This window comes from Daldinia loculata, assembly GCF_022478755.1.
Source record: "Daldinia loculata strain CBS 113971 unplaced genomic scaffold F4817scaffold_93, whole genome shotgun sequence".
In the NCBI taxonomy this organism is placed as follows: domain Eukaryota; kingdom Fungi; phylum Ascomycota; class Sordariomycetes; order Xylariales; family Hypoxylaceae; genus Daldinia; species Daldinia loculata.
In genome coordinates this window covers 38869-55916 of record NW_026054947.1, presented here as the reverse complement: position 1 = coordinate 55916, position 17048 = coordinate 38869, and the positions used below count along the sequence as shown (strand labels likewise).

The 17048-nt window shown below is 47.7% G+C and overlaps 8 protein-coding genes across 8 annotated transcripts; 2 read left to right on the top strand and 6 right to left on the bottom strand.

The window, feature by feature from the left end:
• Positions 1-366: 366 nt before the first annotated feature.
• On the bottom strand, positions 367-710 carry F4817DRAFT_320948 (uncharacterized protein; the record flags this gene model as incomplete). The annotated part of the gene is made up of 2 exons (XM_049301234.1): positions 367-595; positions 655-710. 2 exons carry the CDS (start codon positions 708-710, stop codon positions 367-369), a joined length of 285 nt encoding a protein of 94 aa, XP_049154031.1.
• Positions 711-2818: 2108 nt separating this feature from the next.
• On the bottom strand, positions 2819-5541 carry F4817DRAFT_320947 (carbohydrate-binding module family 52 protein; the record flags this gene model as incomplete). Its single annotated transcript, XM_049301233.1, has 4 exons — positions 2819-4681; positions 4747-4966; positions 5015-5109; positions 5167-5541. 4 exons carry the CDS (start codon positions 5539-5541, stop codon positions 2819-2821), a joined length of 2553 nt encoding a protein of 850 aa, XP_049154030.1.
• A 422-nt stretch (positions 5542-5963) lies between these two features.
• Positions 5964-7333, bottom strand: F4817DRAFT_353323 (uncharacterized protein). The gene has a single exon (XM_049305354.1). The coding sequence runs from the start codon at positions 7303-7305 to the stop codon at positions 6319-6321; it is 987 nt and encodes a 328-aa protein (XP_049154029.1). The 5' UTR covers positions 7306-7333; the 3' UTR covers positions 5964-6318.
• Positions 7334-7484: 151 nt separating this feature from the next.
• F4817DRAFT_306452 (Vps51/Vps67-domain-containing protein) lies at positions 7485-8685 on the top strand. Its single transcript, XM_049299856.1, has 2 exons — positions 7485-8120; positions 8197-8685. Exons 1-2 carry the CDS (start codon positions 7620-7622, stop codon positions 8605-8607), a joined length of 912 nt encoding a protein of 303 aa, XP_049154028.1. The 5' UTR covers positions 7485-7619; the 3' UTR covers positions 8608-8685.
• F4817DRAFT_306424 (NGG1p interacting factor 3) lies at positions 8464-10227 on the bottom strand. The gene is made up of 4 exons (XM_049299855.1): positions 9824-10227; positions 9701-9744; positions 9501-9641; positions 8464-9433 (listed from the first exon to the last, which is right to left on the bottom strand). The coding sequence occupies exons 1-4, from the start codon at positions 10096-10098 to the stop codon at positions 8763-8765; spliced, it is 1131 nt and encodes a 376-aa protein (XP_049154027.1). The 5' UTR covers positions 10099-10227; the 3' UTR covers positions 8464-8762.
• F4817DRAFT_353319 (bola-like protein) lies at positions 10193-11113 on the top strand. Its single transcript, XM_049305353.1, has 2 exons — positions 10193-10588; positions 10689-11113. The coding sequence occupies exons 1-2, from the start codon at positions 10498-10500 to the stop codon at positions 10925-10927; spliced, it is 330 nt and encodes a 109-aa protein (XP_049154026.1). The 5' UTR covers positions 10193-10497; the 3' UTR covers positions 10928-11113.
• Positions 11114-14047, bottom strand: F4817DRAFT_353318 (Adaptor protein complex beta subunit). Its single transcript, XM_049305352.1, has 4 exons — positions 13540-14047; positions 12822-13459; positions 12020-12765; positions 11114-11965 (listed from the first exon to the last, which is right to left on the bottom strand). The coding sequence occupies exons 1-4, from the start codon at positions 13770-13772 to the stop codon at positions 11366-11368; spliced, it is 2217 nt and encodes a 738-aa protein (XP_049154025.1). The 5' UTR covers positions 13773-14047; the 3' UTR covers positions 11114-11365.
• A 204-nt stretch (positions 14048-14251) lies between these two features.
• F4817DRAFT_353315 (uncharacterized protein) lies at positions 14252-16752 on the bottom strand. The gene is made up of 4 exons (XM_049305351.1): positions 16143-16752; positions 14599-16076; positions 14456-14533; positions 14252-14404 (listed from the first exon to the last, which is right to left on the bottom strand). Exons 1-2 carry the CDS (start codon positions 16335-16337, stop codon positions 14778-14780), a joined length of 1494 nt encoding a protein of 497 aa, XP_049154024.1. The 5' UTR covers positions 16338-16752; the 3' UTR covers positions 14252-14404; positions 14456-14533; positions 14599-14777.
• Positions 16753-17048: the final 296 nt, after the last annotated feature.

Below are 17048 nucleotides of genomic sequence, written 5' to 3'. Positions count from 1 at the left end.
ATGAGATAAAGGGTATATGTTACATGAATAAAAAACCAAAGACCCGAAATGTCCCATGCTCGAAATCTACCTAGGCATACATGTTGTAAAGGGAATTTTTCGTGTTGTACATGAAGTCGTTCAAACCCCACCCTGCTAACAAGAAACCCGAAATCCTTCATTCGCGAGTAGAAAAGAAATAGATAAGAGAACTCCACCTCTAGTAATTAAAACACATTATAAGGGATAGCCCGGCAATTACTCTTGGCCGCTCAAGTAATCTCATGTAGTAGTAAAATGGTATCACATCCACCTTTGGCACGCGTCTGCCAGATAAGCGGTATTGTACATAATATTCGTCAAGTTGTAATGTTGGCATAAATGTGGCTACGCGGAATTGCCACTGCCGTTGGTCGATCCGTTCGTTGTGGTCGAAGGGAGTCGGGTTGTTAGGTCCGCAAGCTTTTCTCTCATAGTTGCTTCGTGGTCATGAGAACTAGCTCTACCGCTGAGGTGACGGTCGGTGAAGCTGTCTGTTCCTGGCTGCTGCGTCATAGCAAGACGTTGGTCCCGCATGCTATCTCTCTCCTCAGGAGATCCAGTGATCGGCCCGTGCCTAAGAGAATTTAAAGTTAGTGGCAAGGTTGCTGGCATTACTCGGGAGGATTGACTCACGGGCCAGATGAACAACTGTCGAGGTTGACTCCGACAGAGGAAGGTGCGTAAGACATGGTGATATTATATGGTCTGGCTTGACGAGATGATAGTACGGGGTTAAAGATCGAAGACGAAGAAACAGAAGGATCTCGGAGAAAGGAATTCGGTGGATCTTATAGAATGTAATAGGCGTACGTCGTTGGTATGGGAATTGGACTTTGAGAGGACGGAAGTGTCTGTCTTTGAAGTTAGAGCTAAGCAGGTTTGAACTCCCGAAAACTAGATGGTAGAGGTCCTTATTTATGAGGGATGAGTTCTACCGTGGTGAGAGCACCCCAAGCTTGACTATGACTTCCGGCCCCGAAGGAATTATACTTGACAAATTGACAACGATCGACGGGAGTATGTATGAATGCGGCCCAGACCTGCATATCGAAACAATTCGTCTGAACATATGCAGTAGAGACTGCAATGCATACATAGAGAAGCGGGCGATGAGACGGGTAGGCAACTAAGGTACAAGACCCCCCCAAGGGCCGAACGGCAAGCGTAAGTATGAGAGAGAAGAGTACACTCCCCACTTATATCTATACTTATACTCCTTGGGGGAGGTGTGGTAGATATCCTGGCAGTGGAAAAATGGGGAATCCATTTCGAGAGTGAACGGGTTGATTCTCACTCGGCGACGAGCCGGCTTTCAAGAACTGTGGTGTTATGTCGGGATCAGCTGAGGGCCAATATTCCTGGGGGCAAGACGACATTGCCCGCTAGGAAACTAAAGCGTAAGTCCCATGTCCGTTCATGTATAATTGCTATGATAATGCGTATCAATGCCAAACTAAGAACAATCCAAAAGTATCTGCAGTAATTTAGCGAGCCAGGGAAAGGAAGGGTGTCTCTTTAGACGAGTGCCGGCTAGATAATACCATTTCGACTTGGGGCTATGTATAGTTATGTATATAAGATTAGCTAATGATCACAAGAGCGGAATAGACTGCGCGGAATTGCAGCGGGGAAGAAAGGCTGGAAATGCTGAAGAAGGGTGGTTCGCGGAGTGGATGCCTCAGCCTTATCCAGAAATACGCTGTATTCAAAATTCAAAATAACGTATCAATGTGGATGATGTAACACCGTATCTACATATAGAGGTAAGGGGATGGATATATACGTGCAGGTACATTACCTACCTACGTATTATGTAGCGTATCTTCGGAATAGATAGCTGCCGGGTAAGAGGTAGGTAGGTAGGTAGGTAGGTATGTAATCCAACATTTTTATTCCGTTCCTCCCCGGCTTCGTTGACTTGACAATGTTGAGGCAGCCTGGCGGCAGTCAGCGGGAAAAAAAATCAAAGACAATAGGCCGGCCCGCAGATACATACCTAGCTAAATTTGCCGACCCAAAATAGTACAACTTGAAACAATAACTTCGAGCGTCATCTGTCAAGACGAGGGCATGTAATATACTAGTGAGATGAGATTATTATCCTGGATGCAATTACTCATCTCCGCAACTGAAACATATGCAGCCTGTATATGTCCCGGGGGCGTAAATTAAGAATATTCTGAAGATTTTAGAAATCTAAGTTGGGTGTGTGGTGAGGTACCAGGTCGTAGGTGGTGTGGTATTGGGGTCCAGCCTACCTACATATGTAGTTGGTGGTCAGCACAATAACAAATTATTAAACCTGCAGGTACATACAACAGAAACCCCTGCATTACTCTCGCTTCCAAAATTGTGCAATTCTAATACCTTAAAAACTTCCCTCGTACACGTCTCAAAGTTGTTGACTTTTAAACAACGTTATCATCCTATAATATACCGATTAGTTAAGTCACAGGGTCCGGAAACTCGGTAGAGCTCCACCTCCTTGCAGTTGTTCTTCGTTTATGAAATGAGATGTAATTTATGCTAGGCACGATAATACATGAGGCCCGGATGGCTACTTCTCCTGGGTGTCGGGCTGGTATACTCACCGCAAGAGGGACAAGGAATAGATTCTATACCATGTCGAGCCTCATTTACAGCATCCTTGATGTTGCATAAAGCTCGTGGTTTCGTGCTCAGGAGGAACTATACAATTCATTTCTCTTCATTGCCAAGAAGGCCAGACTCCAAAGTTGTCGAATATCACTTTCTGTCAAACGCGTTAGCTGGTTTCCTCCAAATTCTCAGCGATATCTCACGGACCAACTGGGCTCTGCCCGTCAGGGGGTGGTAGAGCACCTAAAGGTATGTAATGAAAGTCGTCGTCCCTGTAGACCCAACTCCAGACCTCGTTGCTTAGGTGCTTACGATTGGCGTCGATTAGATCCCATAAGTGGTTGTACGCCTCGAGCACACGCCCGTGCAATTTCGTGTCCGCGCAATACGCCAGCTCCTCGTCCTCGCATCGCTCAAGCTGTCTCTCCAACCCTACAGCCATCATGGCAAGTTGCCAACCCCAGACCACTGTACCGTGATACGCACTTTCTGTAAACTCCTTTACGTTCGCGGATCCATCACCGTAAGCCGGATTCGCAACGACTAGTCCGACACTTGTAGAAAGACCGAGGGGGAATTGGCGCAGGATATTATCTGTCACCTGAGAGAGGAAAGCGGAGACTTGGACTTGGTCAGTACCATTAAGAAGAAAAAGCCGGAAGCAGTCATCTGTATTCATCACCTGGACAATCGATTGTCCATCACCGGCGAGAGCTAAACCGTGGAATACAACTGGCGAGTTCAAGTCCGACGAATTGACCTTGCCTGGGAACTTTGTTTCGTCGACGTAGCGCTCAACAAGACCTCGGGCTTTTTCTGCCGTAATATTAACCTGGAAGAAAGAAAGGGTACTGTATTCCCAGAGAGTGGCACGCTTATGAGCAACCGCACTCCAGTCTGAATGTGAAGGGAAAAATCCATTCTCGGATAGCGAGGCGATGGACTTGAGTGCTGCTGGAGCTAAAGCCGTATTCACGTCGTACGGTATACGGCCTCCGCCTAAACCGTTAGGGCTGTCACGCCATTGTCCTACCGTTTGTCCCTTATTTATATGTATAAGGTTCTCTTTTACGGGAGATTGCTCAAAGTTAGCGGTGAGTTTCATAATCTTTTCTGCGGTAGCTAAAGTAAGATCTCTATATGCAAGTCCACGGTTTGCGGAAAGGACGGACGCATTCCTAGAAAAGAACAGGTCGCGACGGGTTCTTCCAATGGCGGAATTGACGAAATACTCGTTGATTGCGATCAGAAGAAAGAAGTCGGTGTCAATCATCTTATAGTCGCACAAAGGATCTGCGCTGTCTATCCCCTGCTGGTCGTTCAAGTATGATGCGTAGTCACCAATGGTTTCTTCGTGACAAACGCTGCCATCTTTTGCGTTAATTCGCTCAACGGCTGCTCCGAGAATGGCCTCAATTGCGCCCCCGTCGCCTTCGCTAAGTATAGGTTTGAGTAGGAGAAGCGATATTAGACTATCACGTCCAAAATAGGTGAGGAACCGCCAGGCTCCAGCTAAAATCTTGGAGCGGTATGATAAAAACGTGAGCGATTCTACGTCCTCCTGATTTTGCGATATGCTGGATTTAGAGGCGGGATTGATGATTCTAGTGGTCCCGAGTTGGTCAAGTTGTGGATAGCTGCTCCAAGCATTGAAGGCGTAAGTACCGCCTGTAAGGCGAGGCCGGCCGTCTTTGATGGGGATAGAAGTACTATTAAGGTTGTGTATTGTGAGAAATGTCTCCGTTGTTCTGTCGAGCCATACGCGATTGAGCTGGATACCCCCATCGGGCAATGCTTGAATCGTGATTGCATCTTGGATCTTAGGTGAAAGAGTGCTTGGTCCTTCGACGAATTCCCGTATCGTTCTAATACTTCCTAGAATAGCCAAGTCAAGTGTAGCAGATGAGTTGAGAGACAGAATACCGCTTACTCCGCCAACAAGTGGATTTAATGTACGATTTATGCCAGCAAGATTCTCAAGCTCTACGCCAAGTGTTCCGTTGACGCCACTTTGTGGTGAGAAATATAACACAATCCCGCTATTACCGGCTGGCCAAGCGATCTGATACACATCAGTCTCAACCATTATGTAGTAATTAAGGAAATAATAAGGGCCGCGGTTCTTACTAGAAGTCTAGGACCGATAATCTTGAGGTTGCTACCAGGTAATGGGCTAGTCACAACGACTTGACTTGCACTGCTACAATCGGCTGCGAAGTAATTATCATATGGAGGATCGCTTAAGTGGAGATAGCTGGATGTGCACAATTCCTGGCCGGCCTCTTGGGATGGTAGTTTTTCGCCTAAGTCAGGTTCGGGTAATGATACTAGTTTTCCATTGTCACAACTTGGAGTTGTAAGTAAGCTTACCGTAGATATATGGCAAATGACTTACGAGTATAGGTGAGGCAGATAGCAATCGCTTCCACACTGTAATGTGCGTTTCTTGTCGACAACCGGACAAAGAAAATTACCACGATAGCACGTATGCTTGTTGATTTAGAAGTGGCTTCTTGAATCTTAATAAAGAGTGTGCCTTAAACTTACATCATTAATCGAATATCTTGAACTACCACAAGGTAGTAGGCCGTCAACCCGGGGTGTAGAAGTGGGATGACGGCGAGGTAGCAATACTGCCAGCAACAGGCCAGCTAGTATTGCCAAGAAAATCGCGTATTGACATGACTTATTTTGCCACGAAGCGGCGTGACGATAACTTCTTGCTACTAGTCTTGGTCGTCGTGAAGCTAGGTCAGAGGATGGCTCAGAGGATGGCTCAGTGTTCTCAAGTGGAATACTTAACGCATCATCTTCGAGCAAAGCTTGACCGTCATCGTGTGTCTGGGGGATTTTGATAGCGGACTGGTATAGGGAGCCAACGAATGGTAGCCTCGCTAGTCTAGGGAATTGTCTTATAGACATATTCTGCTGTAATCGTAGATTGAAGTGCAGCTGTTACGGATCAGGTTCATAATAACATATAAAATATATAACGAGCAAGATCGCATCAATGTAAATTATTATCAACTCGATATAGATAATAGCACGAGTTGTGATAAATAATACAAGTTGAGTGAAAGCTATAATGCTTCGAAAACGGGAAGTTGAGAAATGGATGAGTGTAGTTGATCGCGATCGCGCGTCGTGAGGGAACGACAGCTCATGTAGGTACATAACCTATTACCTAACCCTGCAGGTGCCTACCAGGAATTCGGGTTAGCTGGTAGGATCCACTACGCTAAGCACCCGCGTATCTGACTTCTAGGGGCTCAGGGTACCCGGTACAGGCCCTACAGACTCGGCCGAGTTCTTCTTTGTCCGGAATAAACGGGAGGTTTGTAATTCGTACCTTCGTCTATTTCAATTCAGGAAGCTCACACAGCGCGTCAACTGGACCCAGTTGCAATATGACGTAAAGAGCCCATCTTTACTTTATACTACATAATATGATATCTGAACAGTGGTGTTGATAGTCTATGACATGACTAACTACCCAAAATACGACAAAGCTGTTTTTATACGCCATATTGGTTCAAAACTCGTAATATCACAATGCTGTTTTTTCAACTTGACTAATTACAGGTAGATAAATCTATAGGTATACACTATAGACTGAGTTGACCAAACCAAGTATGACCTCTATCCTCTACCCTAGTTAGCTTCTCCTTTTTCTTATAGTTAACAGTCCTTAAAAACCACCTAACTGCGAACATCAGCACCCACCGCCTCCTTTAGCCTCGTCAACCGCCCGTCTACCCAGGCTCTATGCCACGCCTCGACCTTCCCGCCTAGTACGACGCAGGTCGCCGGCTCCAGAAGGACGATACCACGCGCGACGGTCGTGCCTCGTTTCAGAATCATCTTCTCGCCGATATTAAGCGAGCCAATGCCGATGCGATCGATGCGCTTTAGTTCCAGCCCGTGCACCTTCTGGCCCTTGCAGTCTTGGATCACGAGCCTGTGCGTCGCGTTCCTCGCGGCGGCCGCAGCATTTGCCACGTTAGCGTTGACAGCCGCGTTCCTACCCGTGGCCGTCAACGCATTCTGGCTGACTGCTCCGTCCTCTTCGTCTTCCTCGTTGCCGGTGGGTAGGCGGATGATTTCCCGGCCTCTCGTTTGCTCCCCACGCGCGATGGCCTCGAGCTCCTCTACTTGGTCCCACTTGCTTTTGGACAGGTTGTCGATATCCAAGACTTGCACGGGGACGTCTCGGGAGAGTTTAATCTCTTTGACCTCTGGGTTACCCAAGTTGGATGGAAACGCTGGTGACGGCGACTCCCAGAGGCCCGGACTCGTCAGGTCGGCTGCTAGCAAACGCGTTTTCACGGTAGCTATCAAGGCGGGCAAAGGAGGCAGCGGGTTCCGGTTTGGCATAGCACTCTGGATCCAAGTCAAAGACGGAGTTGGCAGCCCCTGGCTCTGTAAGCTGGCGCGGATTTGTACTGGTAGGTCCGAACTCATGGTGAAAGACGTCGGGTGATGACTAGACTTATGCAGAATTTCATTTTTCTCAGATTCATGCTTCTTGAGAGATGGGCGGGTCTCATTCGTAACTCGAAAACTTTGTTGTGGTAGTTTGGTTATATAAGTTTCATTTTCGACAAACAAGGAATGACATAATGCGATATACCTCCAACTACCTCTTAAAGTTGATGTATGGAAGTTAATATGAGATGGCAGGTACATGTAGTGTATGTAGTGTAGGTAGCATGCGGGTCCAGCTTGTCGGGTTCTTTCCAATTAGCGGGATACCTCGATACGTAATAGGGGCATGACAGCTCCCGCCACAGTGGCTTTGCGCGCTACGAACGCGGGAGATCGGCAGCTAATGCGCTACAGCCTCACTAATGCTTCCTACGCCCTCCCCTAAATCTGGCATCTGGAAACGTCAAACGTCGCAATACTTACCAGCTTATTAAACAGTTAATATCTCGCTATTTCACATATCGTTGGTCACACGATCAAGCGTAACTAAGAGACACTACATCTCGCCTGTCAAAATGTCTACAATTGCCTCGCCCCGCGACCCGCCGCGGCGCATGAACTCGGGCACCACGCCGACCTCGTCGACGCGACCAAGTCTCGACGTCTCACGATCGCCTATCGGCTCGCCAAACCCGAATAGCGGCGGCAGTCCGAACACGGTTACTGTAGCCAACCCTCCAGCTGCGAAGCGAAATCGTGCCGCCCTGCGCGAGTATTACAACCTAAAGAAGCAGGCTGCTGTAACGCCGCCCCAGGTAGAGGTGACAGATCCGTTCGGGGAGACCTCAGGCGGGCCGCATGAGCAGTACTCGGAAGTCCCCCCTAGCGAGATAGACAGAGAAGGCTTCGATGTGGATGCTTTTGTTAAGAAGGCGCTGGCTGAAAACGGTATGGAAGAGTTACTGCGGCTGTATACGCGGGTGCTGGGTGAGATAAGGGCGCTGGACGCTGAGAAGAAGGCACTTGTATACGATAATTACAGCAAGTTGATCACAGCTACGGAAACAATACGCAAGGTTAGTCTTATAATTCATTTAGGTCTAAAAGGGCATGTGCTATAGAACGGGGGCCATGTACTAATAGACGTGTAAGATGCGAACGAATATGGACCCATTGAACCCTATGGCTTCTACGCTCGATCCAGCGATCGCTCAGATATACTCGCAAGCCTCGGAAATAAGAGACTCGCTACGGAAATCTGTCCCACCACCCGATAAAGCTAGAGCCCAAGCGGAAGAGGCGCGCCAGAGGAGAGCACGAACGAAACAGCTGGCAATCGAGGTTCTAGACGCCCCAGATAAAATACGAGCACTTGTCAGTGAGGGACGACTGGAAGATGCGAGACAGGCGTGGAAAATGCCACGCAGACTTCTATTAGTATGGAAGGAACAGGGTATCGGTGGTTTAGACGTGGACGCGTGCATAGAAGACGGCGACGCGGCTTTGAAAGGTGAGCCGAGCAAGGGAGATTGGAGGGATTCGAATACCCAAGACTCGGCATGATTGAGCATTTGGATTGAATGATGTTCTAAGCGACAAGGTGAACGATTGAAGCGTCATTGAATGGAACCGTCTATTAGGCCAGCATCGACGAACAGTGGCCGACCGCCATGTTAATTACACACTCGACCAGGTCAACAAGCCGTCGCATCGAGTGCTTAAGCTAGGTCTCTAACGTCAATGACCTCGAATGGGTCACGGTCTGCTTTGCTAACAATTATGCGGGTGTCTCCGTACGCCGTCGTCTCCAATTCGACCTCCAACATGGGCTTTAATCTCGTCTCTAGGTACTTCCGCTCCGAGTTACTGTGGAAGACGGTGACGACAATCTGACCCAACTGGATATGCCGGAGCGCATAATGGTGCGCCATCTCACCCGTCACCAAGACCTGAGCATCGGTATCTTTTAAGATATCAGAACCCGAACCTGCACAGACAGCTACCTTGGTGATTTCCTGCGTCCTGGTGAGGTCCTTCAGTGATGGTGGCAGAGCGACCATCATATAACGCTGGTTGCCTATGCCAGCAGAGAGTCGCCGCAGAAGGGTCTGCAAATTGACGGGTTGAGCTAGTTCGAATGCTCGTCCATAGCCAGTGCCTTGGTGCCCTTCAGGTAGAGGCCTGGAAATGGGCTGGACGACTGTTCGCTTCACCTGGTGTTCCCCGCCCAACAGGATATCACAAAGCCAGTCGTTAAGTCCTCCACTCGCCGCGTCCATGGCCGTATGGGGACAGTAGACGGAGATCCTCTCAGCTGCTAGCCGTAAGAGGAGCGTCTGCATAGGGTCTTTAGTAGTAAGGGATTTTAGAGGTCTAAAGATAATGGGATCTATACGATGTTAATCGTCAGAATCGTCATCTCAGCCAGCGTATGTAATGATAGGTGCAACTCATACGATAGCAGACAATCATATTAGCTCCTTCTGCCAATGCCTCGTCAACCACAGCGGAGGTTAAGTCATTAGTGAGAAGAACAGTACCGCCAGTCTCCTTTTTAGACACTGACGATGACGACAAGGGGGCTTGTCCGAGAAGTACTACCTCACTATTAGCTTCATATTCGATAGCACACACTATGTGCAAACTTGTCTCTCACATCCTGTATTATCCCACGCATTATCTGCTAGTTCTTCCGGGAAACTATACGCGATGTTAGCTAAATGTGAAATAAGACTTGTGACCATGATGAAAAATGGGACTCATAAAGGTTGTTGCTTACAGTGTTCTCATCGCAGCAACCACCGCATCCGTGAGACTAGCCGCCGGTGGAGCTGCCATGATTCTAGATGAGCTAAAAGTACGCTCTTGTCTTATAGCAGTATAACAAGACTTGAAATTCCGCGGTTGGAGTCTATAGCTTCTACTCGCACCAGTAAAGTTCAACGTGAGGGCTGGTTTTCCAACCTGATGAACGCGGGGAAGAGGGTTAGAAGAGAATTTAGAAATATGCTCCGACAAAACCTTTAGAGTACCCGTCCGTTGCCAAAGGGACATGGCATGAAGCTTTATTTGAATAGCTCAACACCTATGTACCTAAATTATGGTGACATATGTAGTCTCTCTTATCATATGTACGAGACACAAATCGCCTAGTTAAAGGTTAGCTTCAGCAACGTACCCCACACCCCACTATCGATAATTCAGTTGTCGGAGCTTTTCCTTCGTTACCAGCCGAGATCTAATGTCATCACCGCGGGGCATCTGTGTAACCACCATCTACTGAGGTTAATAGGTACCGCTTGATCGACTTTGCTTTCTCTTGCCATTACATACTTCTCCCTCCATATAAGCACGAACGAATGAATCACACCAACTACAGTAGATACCTATAAGAAACCCCATCCCCTCCATATATATCACGACGACGACGACCACCACCACCACCACCAAGAAATGGGCGAGCCCGCAATCACCGAAACATCGCTAAAAGCGGCTTTGACAGAGCGACTAAACGCAGTCCACGTCGAAGTAACCGACATGTCCGGTACATTTCCTTCCCTTCCCCTTCCCTTACCCTTCCCTTCCCCTTCCCTTACCCGCTCCAACGCCGAAGACCACCTAAACTAACACGCGCAAAACCCCAGGCGGCTGCGGCCAATCCTTCACATCACTAATCGTATCGCCGCAGTTCGCAGGCCAGAACAGCCTGAAGCGGCACCGCGCCGTCAACGCCGCCCTGCGCGACGAGATCGCCGCCATCCACGCCTGGAGCGCCAAGTGCCTGACCCCCGACGAGTGGCAGCGCGACAAGGACAAGGACAAGAACAGCGGCCCGCCCTTGGACGGCACAGTGCAGGGGCAAGTTACAGGTGTCGATGCGTGAGTCGAGGATATGTATATTTTAAGGATTCGCAGTGGTTCCCTGCATGTAGATAGGAGACCTACTCTACATACATGACTATCAGATCCCTGTTGTAGGGACGAAAGAAAAGAGACGCTTAGGCAAATAGGCTTTGGATAAGCTTAAGGCATAGAGCTCTAGGAGTACGGGGCACGCGTTAGGCGAGGATCTATCTTCGCATCATGATTTTTCAGCTAGTAAACTAGGCGTTATACCTATCATCATTTCACGATATCACATCTTAACAAGCCTTCCTGAAGGAGCCCTTTTCCCTTTCCCCAACGCTGTTACGACCTAGTAACATTATCAAAATCTATTCTATTACAGATCCAACAGGTCGTTCCCGCTGTTGTTCCCTTGGCGATCTTCGGCCTAGGGATTTTGGGTTTCCGCTAAACGAGAGCCTGGGTTACGCTTCGCTTAGAAGAGACCTAGTAGATCGTCATTGTTTGTAGTTTTCTGTTCTGTGCCCGCACCTCCGTGGCCAAGTTGAACCGATGCTGGAGGAGGCTGGCTTGACCCGCTTAAATCCAATCCTTCAAATCCGTTCATGATATCATTCACACCACCGCTACTACCGCCCACGGGTTTGTTTTGAGGTGGCGGAGCATCGAAGAGACCCATCATATCTGCCATTCCGCCCGATGGAGCTCCGCCGGCCGGACTTGCTACGCGATCCGGTGTAGCTGAAGCCGAGTTTTGCTCTTGTGAAGCCGGCGCGGCGCCATCGAAATCAATATCCAAAAGGTTTTCGATGTTGCTCTGTGCCGCTGCCCCGTTTTGAGTAGCGCCAGCAACTGATGCCGCGATGGGATTGTCAGCCGCATTCTGCCGTTGTTCTTGGATTGCTGCTCGTTGGATTTCGTCGGCACCAAAACGACCTTTGCCGACGAAAGACTCCGGCGGTTTGTGGTAGACCGAGGCCAAAGTCGAAAGTTCACCGAGTAGCTGTTCTAGTAAAGCTGCTGGCAAGCTTGTCATTGTGGTTGAAATGGCGGGTTTCTGGGAGAGGACAATACTCTAGGACTTGTTAGTTACCAAACTAATCAAAAGGGGGGTCGGAGAATACGGTACCTTTGCAATAGCAAGATCCCCCGACAAAAGTCGCCAATAGACATATGCTCGGTCTCGAATATCTGGGTTGTCATTTTCCGCCGTTGCAGCCTGTAGAACCTTCTGTACCAATCCTTGATTGTTGCTTGGCTTTTTCAAGAATAATTTGACAACCGCCGTGAGGATTTGTAGTTGCGTCTGTGTAAACTCCTCCAGAAAGACGTCCACAAAGCTCGCCAATATTTCATCTGCGTTATTAATCTTTTCTGCGTACTCGCCAACAATCCATATTAGCCCGCCCCTGGCGTCAGGCTCATCCAGCTCGTCGATGTGATTACAGAGCGTCGGAATGACGCCTTCGTAACCAGGGTATTTTCGGAGGATATCCTTGATGACCACTATCACCTCCTGAACCACATAGTTGACCTTGGTAGCGATCAAATCCAGTAACGCGTTGACACATTTTTCGCTCGCGCTCTCGATTTTGATTGCAACCTGCCCAATAGCCTTGACAGCTCGTCGAACGAAATCCATATCGACTTCTAACGCATACTCTTTCAACTCGGCCAGCAACTGCTCATAATTCTTCTCGTTCGCTATCCTCACCATGATTTCGAGTTTTTGAAGCTTGACGTAAGGCGGATCGTTGTACTTGCAGAAGAACACTCTTAGTTCTTTACTTAAAATATCGGGTTTAGCCTGTAAAAGGAGGTCGATATTCCGTAACGCGACATACTGGACTTCGGGGGCGGAAGCGACAAGGGTGACTAAATATATGTATATTAGTGATAATCCCAAGTAGATGAAGGATATGATAACTAACCTAGTGGAGGCGCCATCTTCTTGAGGTACTGTCGGACAAGATCGCCATTGATTAATCTCATGTGGATGAATACTACTTTAACAGCAGCGAGCACGACACTGGGATTCACATGCTGGAACTGGGGCGTTACTCGTTCGCATATATGCTCTGACTCCTTGACATCTTGGGGCGGATAATCGGCCAGGGTCGAAAGGATAGTCACTCTACCCCATTCCGTGCACTCGTTCAAAGCCATCAGCAATTTCTTGAGCGTTGCTGGCGTTATAATTAATGCCCTTGTCTCGGGCGCCGTCTCAGATATTTCTGACAGCGCCTGTACCGAGTTGGCAACGACCATAGGGTTAGGGTCTCCGATCATCTCCTGAAGGATTTCCAGAAAGCCGTTTTCTATGCACATCGATGGGTTCAAGTCGAACAGCTTCGCGACGCAGATAGCAGCTGTTTTTCGCACATATGGTGATTCATCTCGTAATGTTTTTCGTAGAGGCTCCTCCATGTAGTCTACCATCTTGTCTACTCGAATGCATCCCATGGTTCTAATGGCAAGGGCTCTTATAAGGGGATTCGGGTCTTCAGAATCTTGGACGAATGTATTGACGGCGAGGATACATAGGTCAGGATGCGACTTGGCGTAGTTCCTAAACATTGTGTAAGTTTACTACTTAAATGGATTTTAGGACACCTCGTGAAGCTTCCTAGGAACCATCAAGCCGCTTACATTAGATAGAGGTAGACGAGTTTCTTTTGGTCGAGGTCGGCCGTCGCGATATTCTTCAGTACATCAGGGAACAGCTGTGAGACGTCTTTACCCAGGGTCATGGCCATAATAGTCTTCTGGATTGATTCCTTCCGCTCCCAGGCATATTGAGATACCAGACCAGCTCGCAACTCGAACGTCTCGCCCTTCCTAGGCACGGCGAAAGCGCCGCGAATGCGACTGACCGCCGACATCTCGATATGGGTATCGGGGGATTTAAGGAGGGTCAAGGAAGCGAAACAGGTTGCGAATTAAAGGCCCGTTTAGGGCTATTATAGCTGCATTCGACCACTTTCCAATTAAAAGTTAGTTGTCGATGTTTTGCTTATGTCGTCTATTGTCCCGGTGAAAGAATAGAAAAGATTTGCGTATTGAGTGATGATAGTTGAAAGAATGCTTGCCCTGTTAAATCAACCCCTGGCCACTTCACTTATCAAAAGGCTAAGCCCAGTTAATGCGGTTGTGGTTGCCAGCTTTAGCCATTGGAAGTCGGTGTCTCCATCCATGACACCTGTAACAGCCACAATATACAAGCCACAAGTAGAACTTGAAACAGGAATATGCCCATATGTACATAGTACCTTGATGTACCCATGTACATAGTGGAACAGCCAGATACTGGGTCCATAAATCTTAGCTTGGCCTAAGCACTTCAAGACGTTGAAGCAATATAGAACCTTCCACCCTCTATATACCATACCATAATCAAAGAAATTCATACAAAGTCCTTACTAAGTCAAACCCAACTTGAAACTATAGATTCGACTATACCAAGAATACTCATCTAATTATCACGTCTTTAATCATAACTACTCAAAACTACATGGTAAGTTCAGAGTCAGAATGGCACGTTCGTATCAACTAACAAACAACCCAGGCAAACTTCCCAAACCTACGCCGACTCTTCATCGAGGCGAGGTCGGATGATGAGGAGAGGGAGATTTCGCGTAGAGCTGTGAGTAGTTGCGCCTCAACTTCTTAGTCAAAATAGGTCGTCTTTAGTCAACTAACACGAATTAGTTTTACAATGCTGTCTTGTTCATGGGCTCAGTTGCTATTTTTAGCCTCATAGCTCAGAAGATGAATGCCGGCAAGTAAATACATATAAAAGTACACAAATTTCATCAAGCTCATTGCCAATCCGTTCATATTATGCTCGGTACTGACAGTCTTGTCTCTGTCATTACTCCGTAGACGATTTAATCAGACTCGCTGTCGCTTCCAAGAAAGGCTAAATCAGCCATTCGCTTTGACACGCGTGGGTTGCCCTTGACTTCTTCGTCCTCATCCTCTTCATCCTTAGCATCTTCATCCTCATCGGATTCTTCTTTCGAAGTCTTCTTGGTGGTATTGCTCCTAGAGGCACGTCTCCCCGCTCCGCTACCCCAGTTCCGATTCATCTCCGTGACAGCTTCTAGGTCGGCCATAAGTTCCCTTTTTTCCTTGATTTCCTTAGCTTTCGCCTCGGAAAAGCGACCTTCAACCCCAATATCTCGAAGCATTTCCCTCAGATGTCTAACTTTGGCCTTGCTGTCGTCACCGTACTTCTTCAACTCGATGCCCCATATTTTGCGAATTCCGCATTTGAGTAATTGGCCTTGGAGTTTCTTGATTTCCGTATCATCTACAGACAACTCCTTCGCCTGCTTAGGCTTAGCAGCACCTTTCGGTTCTCTGGGCTTCCGCTTTTTGGGAGGGGGGTCGTCTATAACGGACGACAAATCCGAGCTTGAGTCATCGGCGTCCGCCTCCTTGATATCTTTGTTGTCCTTGTCATCCACAACATTTAGTTTAGTATCCTCGCCTGAATCCTCTGCTTTCGATTCAGTCTTAGCATTTACTCCTAGTTGAGGCACAGTTTTTTCATCGGCTGCGGATTCAACTTCATCCTTTGCGACTTCATTCTTCTCGTCTGCTAAATCGTCTTCATTATCCGATTCGGCCTTGGCGCGTTTGGTATTTCGCTTCTTAGCAGGTGCTGCACGTTTTCGCTTTTTTCTTGCTGTCGAATTCTCTAGATCACTAGCTGCTTCGTCGTTTTTGGCAATCTTTTTGGTCTTGCGCCGAGGCGTAGCCTTCTTTGTGCTCTTTGTCTTCTTCTTTGGCTCGTTATCTGAATCGTCCAGGTCACTTAACTCGGATTCTGTTTCTTCCTTCTTAGATCCTCGAAGTGAAACAGATTTCTGTGGCTTAGCTTTCTTAGGTTCATCCTCTGGCGAATCAAGATCGGTCAGCTCTGAATCTGATTCCTCCTTTTTAGCGACCCTCTGCTTAGTTGCTTTCTTTGGTTCGTCTTCTAAGTCGCTAAGCGCCGACTCTGATTCTTCCTTCTTCGTTTTAGCTCTCTTGGACGGAGCGGCGCGAGATGCTTTCTTTTGGCGCTTGGGTGATGGGGAAGGCTCTTCGCTCGATTGTCGCTTAATCCCGTTTTTAGCTTCCGATTTAACATTGGCCGCCGGGGATGATGGAGCTCCATCTTCTTCGGCTAGCAACTGGGCCTAAGCATCACGATTTAGTCAGATGTGCAATTATTCATAAATATATGGTGAAATAAAAAAACGCACAACAAATTCTTTGATGATCTTCTTGCTACGCGCCTCCCACTCCGGCGCCTTGAAGAGTCCTTGTTCTAGCTCTCCCTTGTCCTCAACATATTGTCGGACATTGTTCACGGTCACCTGGTCCCACCCGCGTTCAGCGACGAGAGCGCGAACCCCATCGCGGAGATCTTTCTCAAGAGCTTCGGCGGTTGGCGCCATGGAGTCGGATACCTATCGGTAGCGGATAGAGTATTTTGTTCGTGTTGGTCCAGGCTTTAAGAGCAATGTATCGCGTCTACCAATTCCTAAATAATAAGCTCAATCAAGGAGAGACCAAAAGTTATCAGATTAGATAAATCGCGTCGATGGAAGTAGGTCGCGTGTTGGCGTAAGTGGAGAAATTGATGATAAGAGGTATTCAGTGGGACTAGGCCGGCTGGTTTGATTCAATTAGGACAAGCACGGATTCGAGACGAGGATACAATCCACATGCACAAGCCAAGCTTCCATTAGAATTGACCAATGAATTATCACCTCTCAGCCTCTTAAGCCACAAAAGGTACATATGTACGTACCTGATCAGGGGTAGCACTACAGCTAGGTACATAGGTACATAAGGTTCCCCGTTAAAGAGGTATTACTTTGCTATAACTTTCTCACGACAGCCTCAAATATATCAAATATAGTCCCCTTAGCCGTCTTATAACATTTCCCAAAAACCTTACTATTTTCTCTATACAATAGTCCCTAGTCCTAAAACACTATTGGAGCATACTATACGAGTTGACTTCACATACATTAACTCCCAACATGTATAAGGTACTCGCTAGACACTTTACCATTACTGTTGTTGGAAGCAGAATGTAACATATCACCAACAGTCTTAAGATTTACGTTACAAAGAGGAATCCCGTAGCATTGAGCTGTATT

What these genes read in the sequence shown, in the direction of transcription:
- F4817DRAFT_353319 (XM_049305353.1), top strand. Translation starts at nt 10,498, where the DNA reads ATGGGCGAGCCCGCAATCACCGAAACATCGCTAAAAGCGGCTTTGACA. An exon ending in CGAAGTAACCGACATGTCCG is followed by an intron (nt 10,589 to 10,688) that starts GTACATTTCCTT and finishes GCAAAACCCCAG; the next exon opens with GCGGCTGCGGCCAATCCTTC.
- F4817DRAFT_306452 (XM_049299856.1), top strand. Translation starts at nt 7,620, where the DNA reads ATGTCTACAATTGCCTCGCCCCGCGACCCGCCGCGGCGCATGAACTCG. An exon ending in CTACGGAAACAATACGCAAG is followed by an intron (nt 8,121 to 8,196) that starts GTTAGTCTTATA and finishes TAGACGTGTAAG; the next exon opens with ATGCGAACGAATATGGACCC.
- F4817DRAFT_306424 (XM_049299855.1), bottom strand. Translation starts at nt 10,098, where the DNA reads ATGTCCCTTTGGCAACGGACGGGTACTCTAAAGGTTTTGTCGGAGCAT. An exon ending in GTTGCTGCGATGAGAACACT is followed by an intron (nt 9,745 to 9,823) that starts GTAAGCAACAAC and finishes CATCGCGTATAG; the next exon opens with TTTCCCGGAAGAACTAGCAG. An exon ending in TAATATGATTGTCTGCTATC is followed by an intron (nt 9,434 to 9,500) that starts GTATGAGTTGCA and finishes AACATCGTATAG; the next exon opens with ATCCCATTATCTTTAGACCT.
- F4817DRAFT_353315 (XM_049305351.1), bottom strand. Translation starts at nt 16,337, where the DNA reads ATGGCGCCAACCGCCGAAGCTCTTGAGAAAGATCTCCGCGATGGGGTT. An exon ending in AGATCATCAAAGAATTTGTT is followed by an intron (nt 16,077 to 16,142) that starts GTGCGTTTTTTT and finishes CGTGATGCTTAG; the next exon opens with GCCCAGTTGCTAGCCGAAGA.
- F4817DRAFT_353318 (XM_049305352.1), bottom strand. Translation starts at nt 13,772, where the DNA reads ATGTCGGCGGTCAGTCGCATTCGCGGCGCTTTCGCCGTGCCTAGGAAG. An exon ending in GAAGATGGCGCCTCCACTAG is followed by an intron (nt 12,766 to 12,821) that starts GTTAGTTATCAT and finishes ACATATATTTAG; the next exon opens with TCACCCTTGTCGCTTCCGCC. An exon ending in GGGATCTTGCTATTGCAAAG is followed by an intron (nt 11,966 to 12,019) that starts GTACCGTATTCT and finishes AACAAGTCCTAG; the next exon opens with AGTATTGTCCTCTCCCAGAA.
- F4817DRAFT_353323 (XM_049305354.1), bottom strand. Translation starts at nt 7,305, where the DNA reads ATGTACCTGCCATCTCATATTAACTTCCATACATCAACTTTAAGAGGT.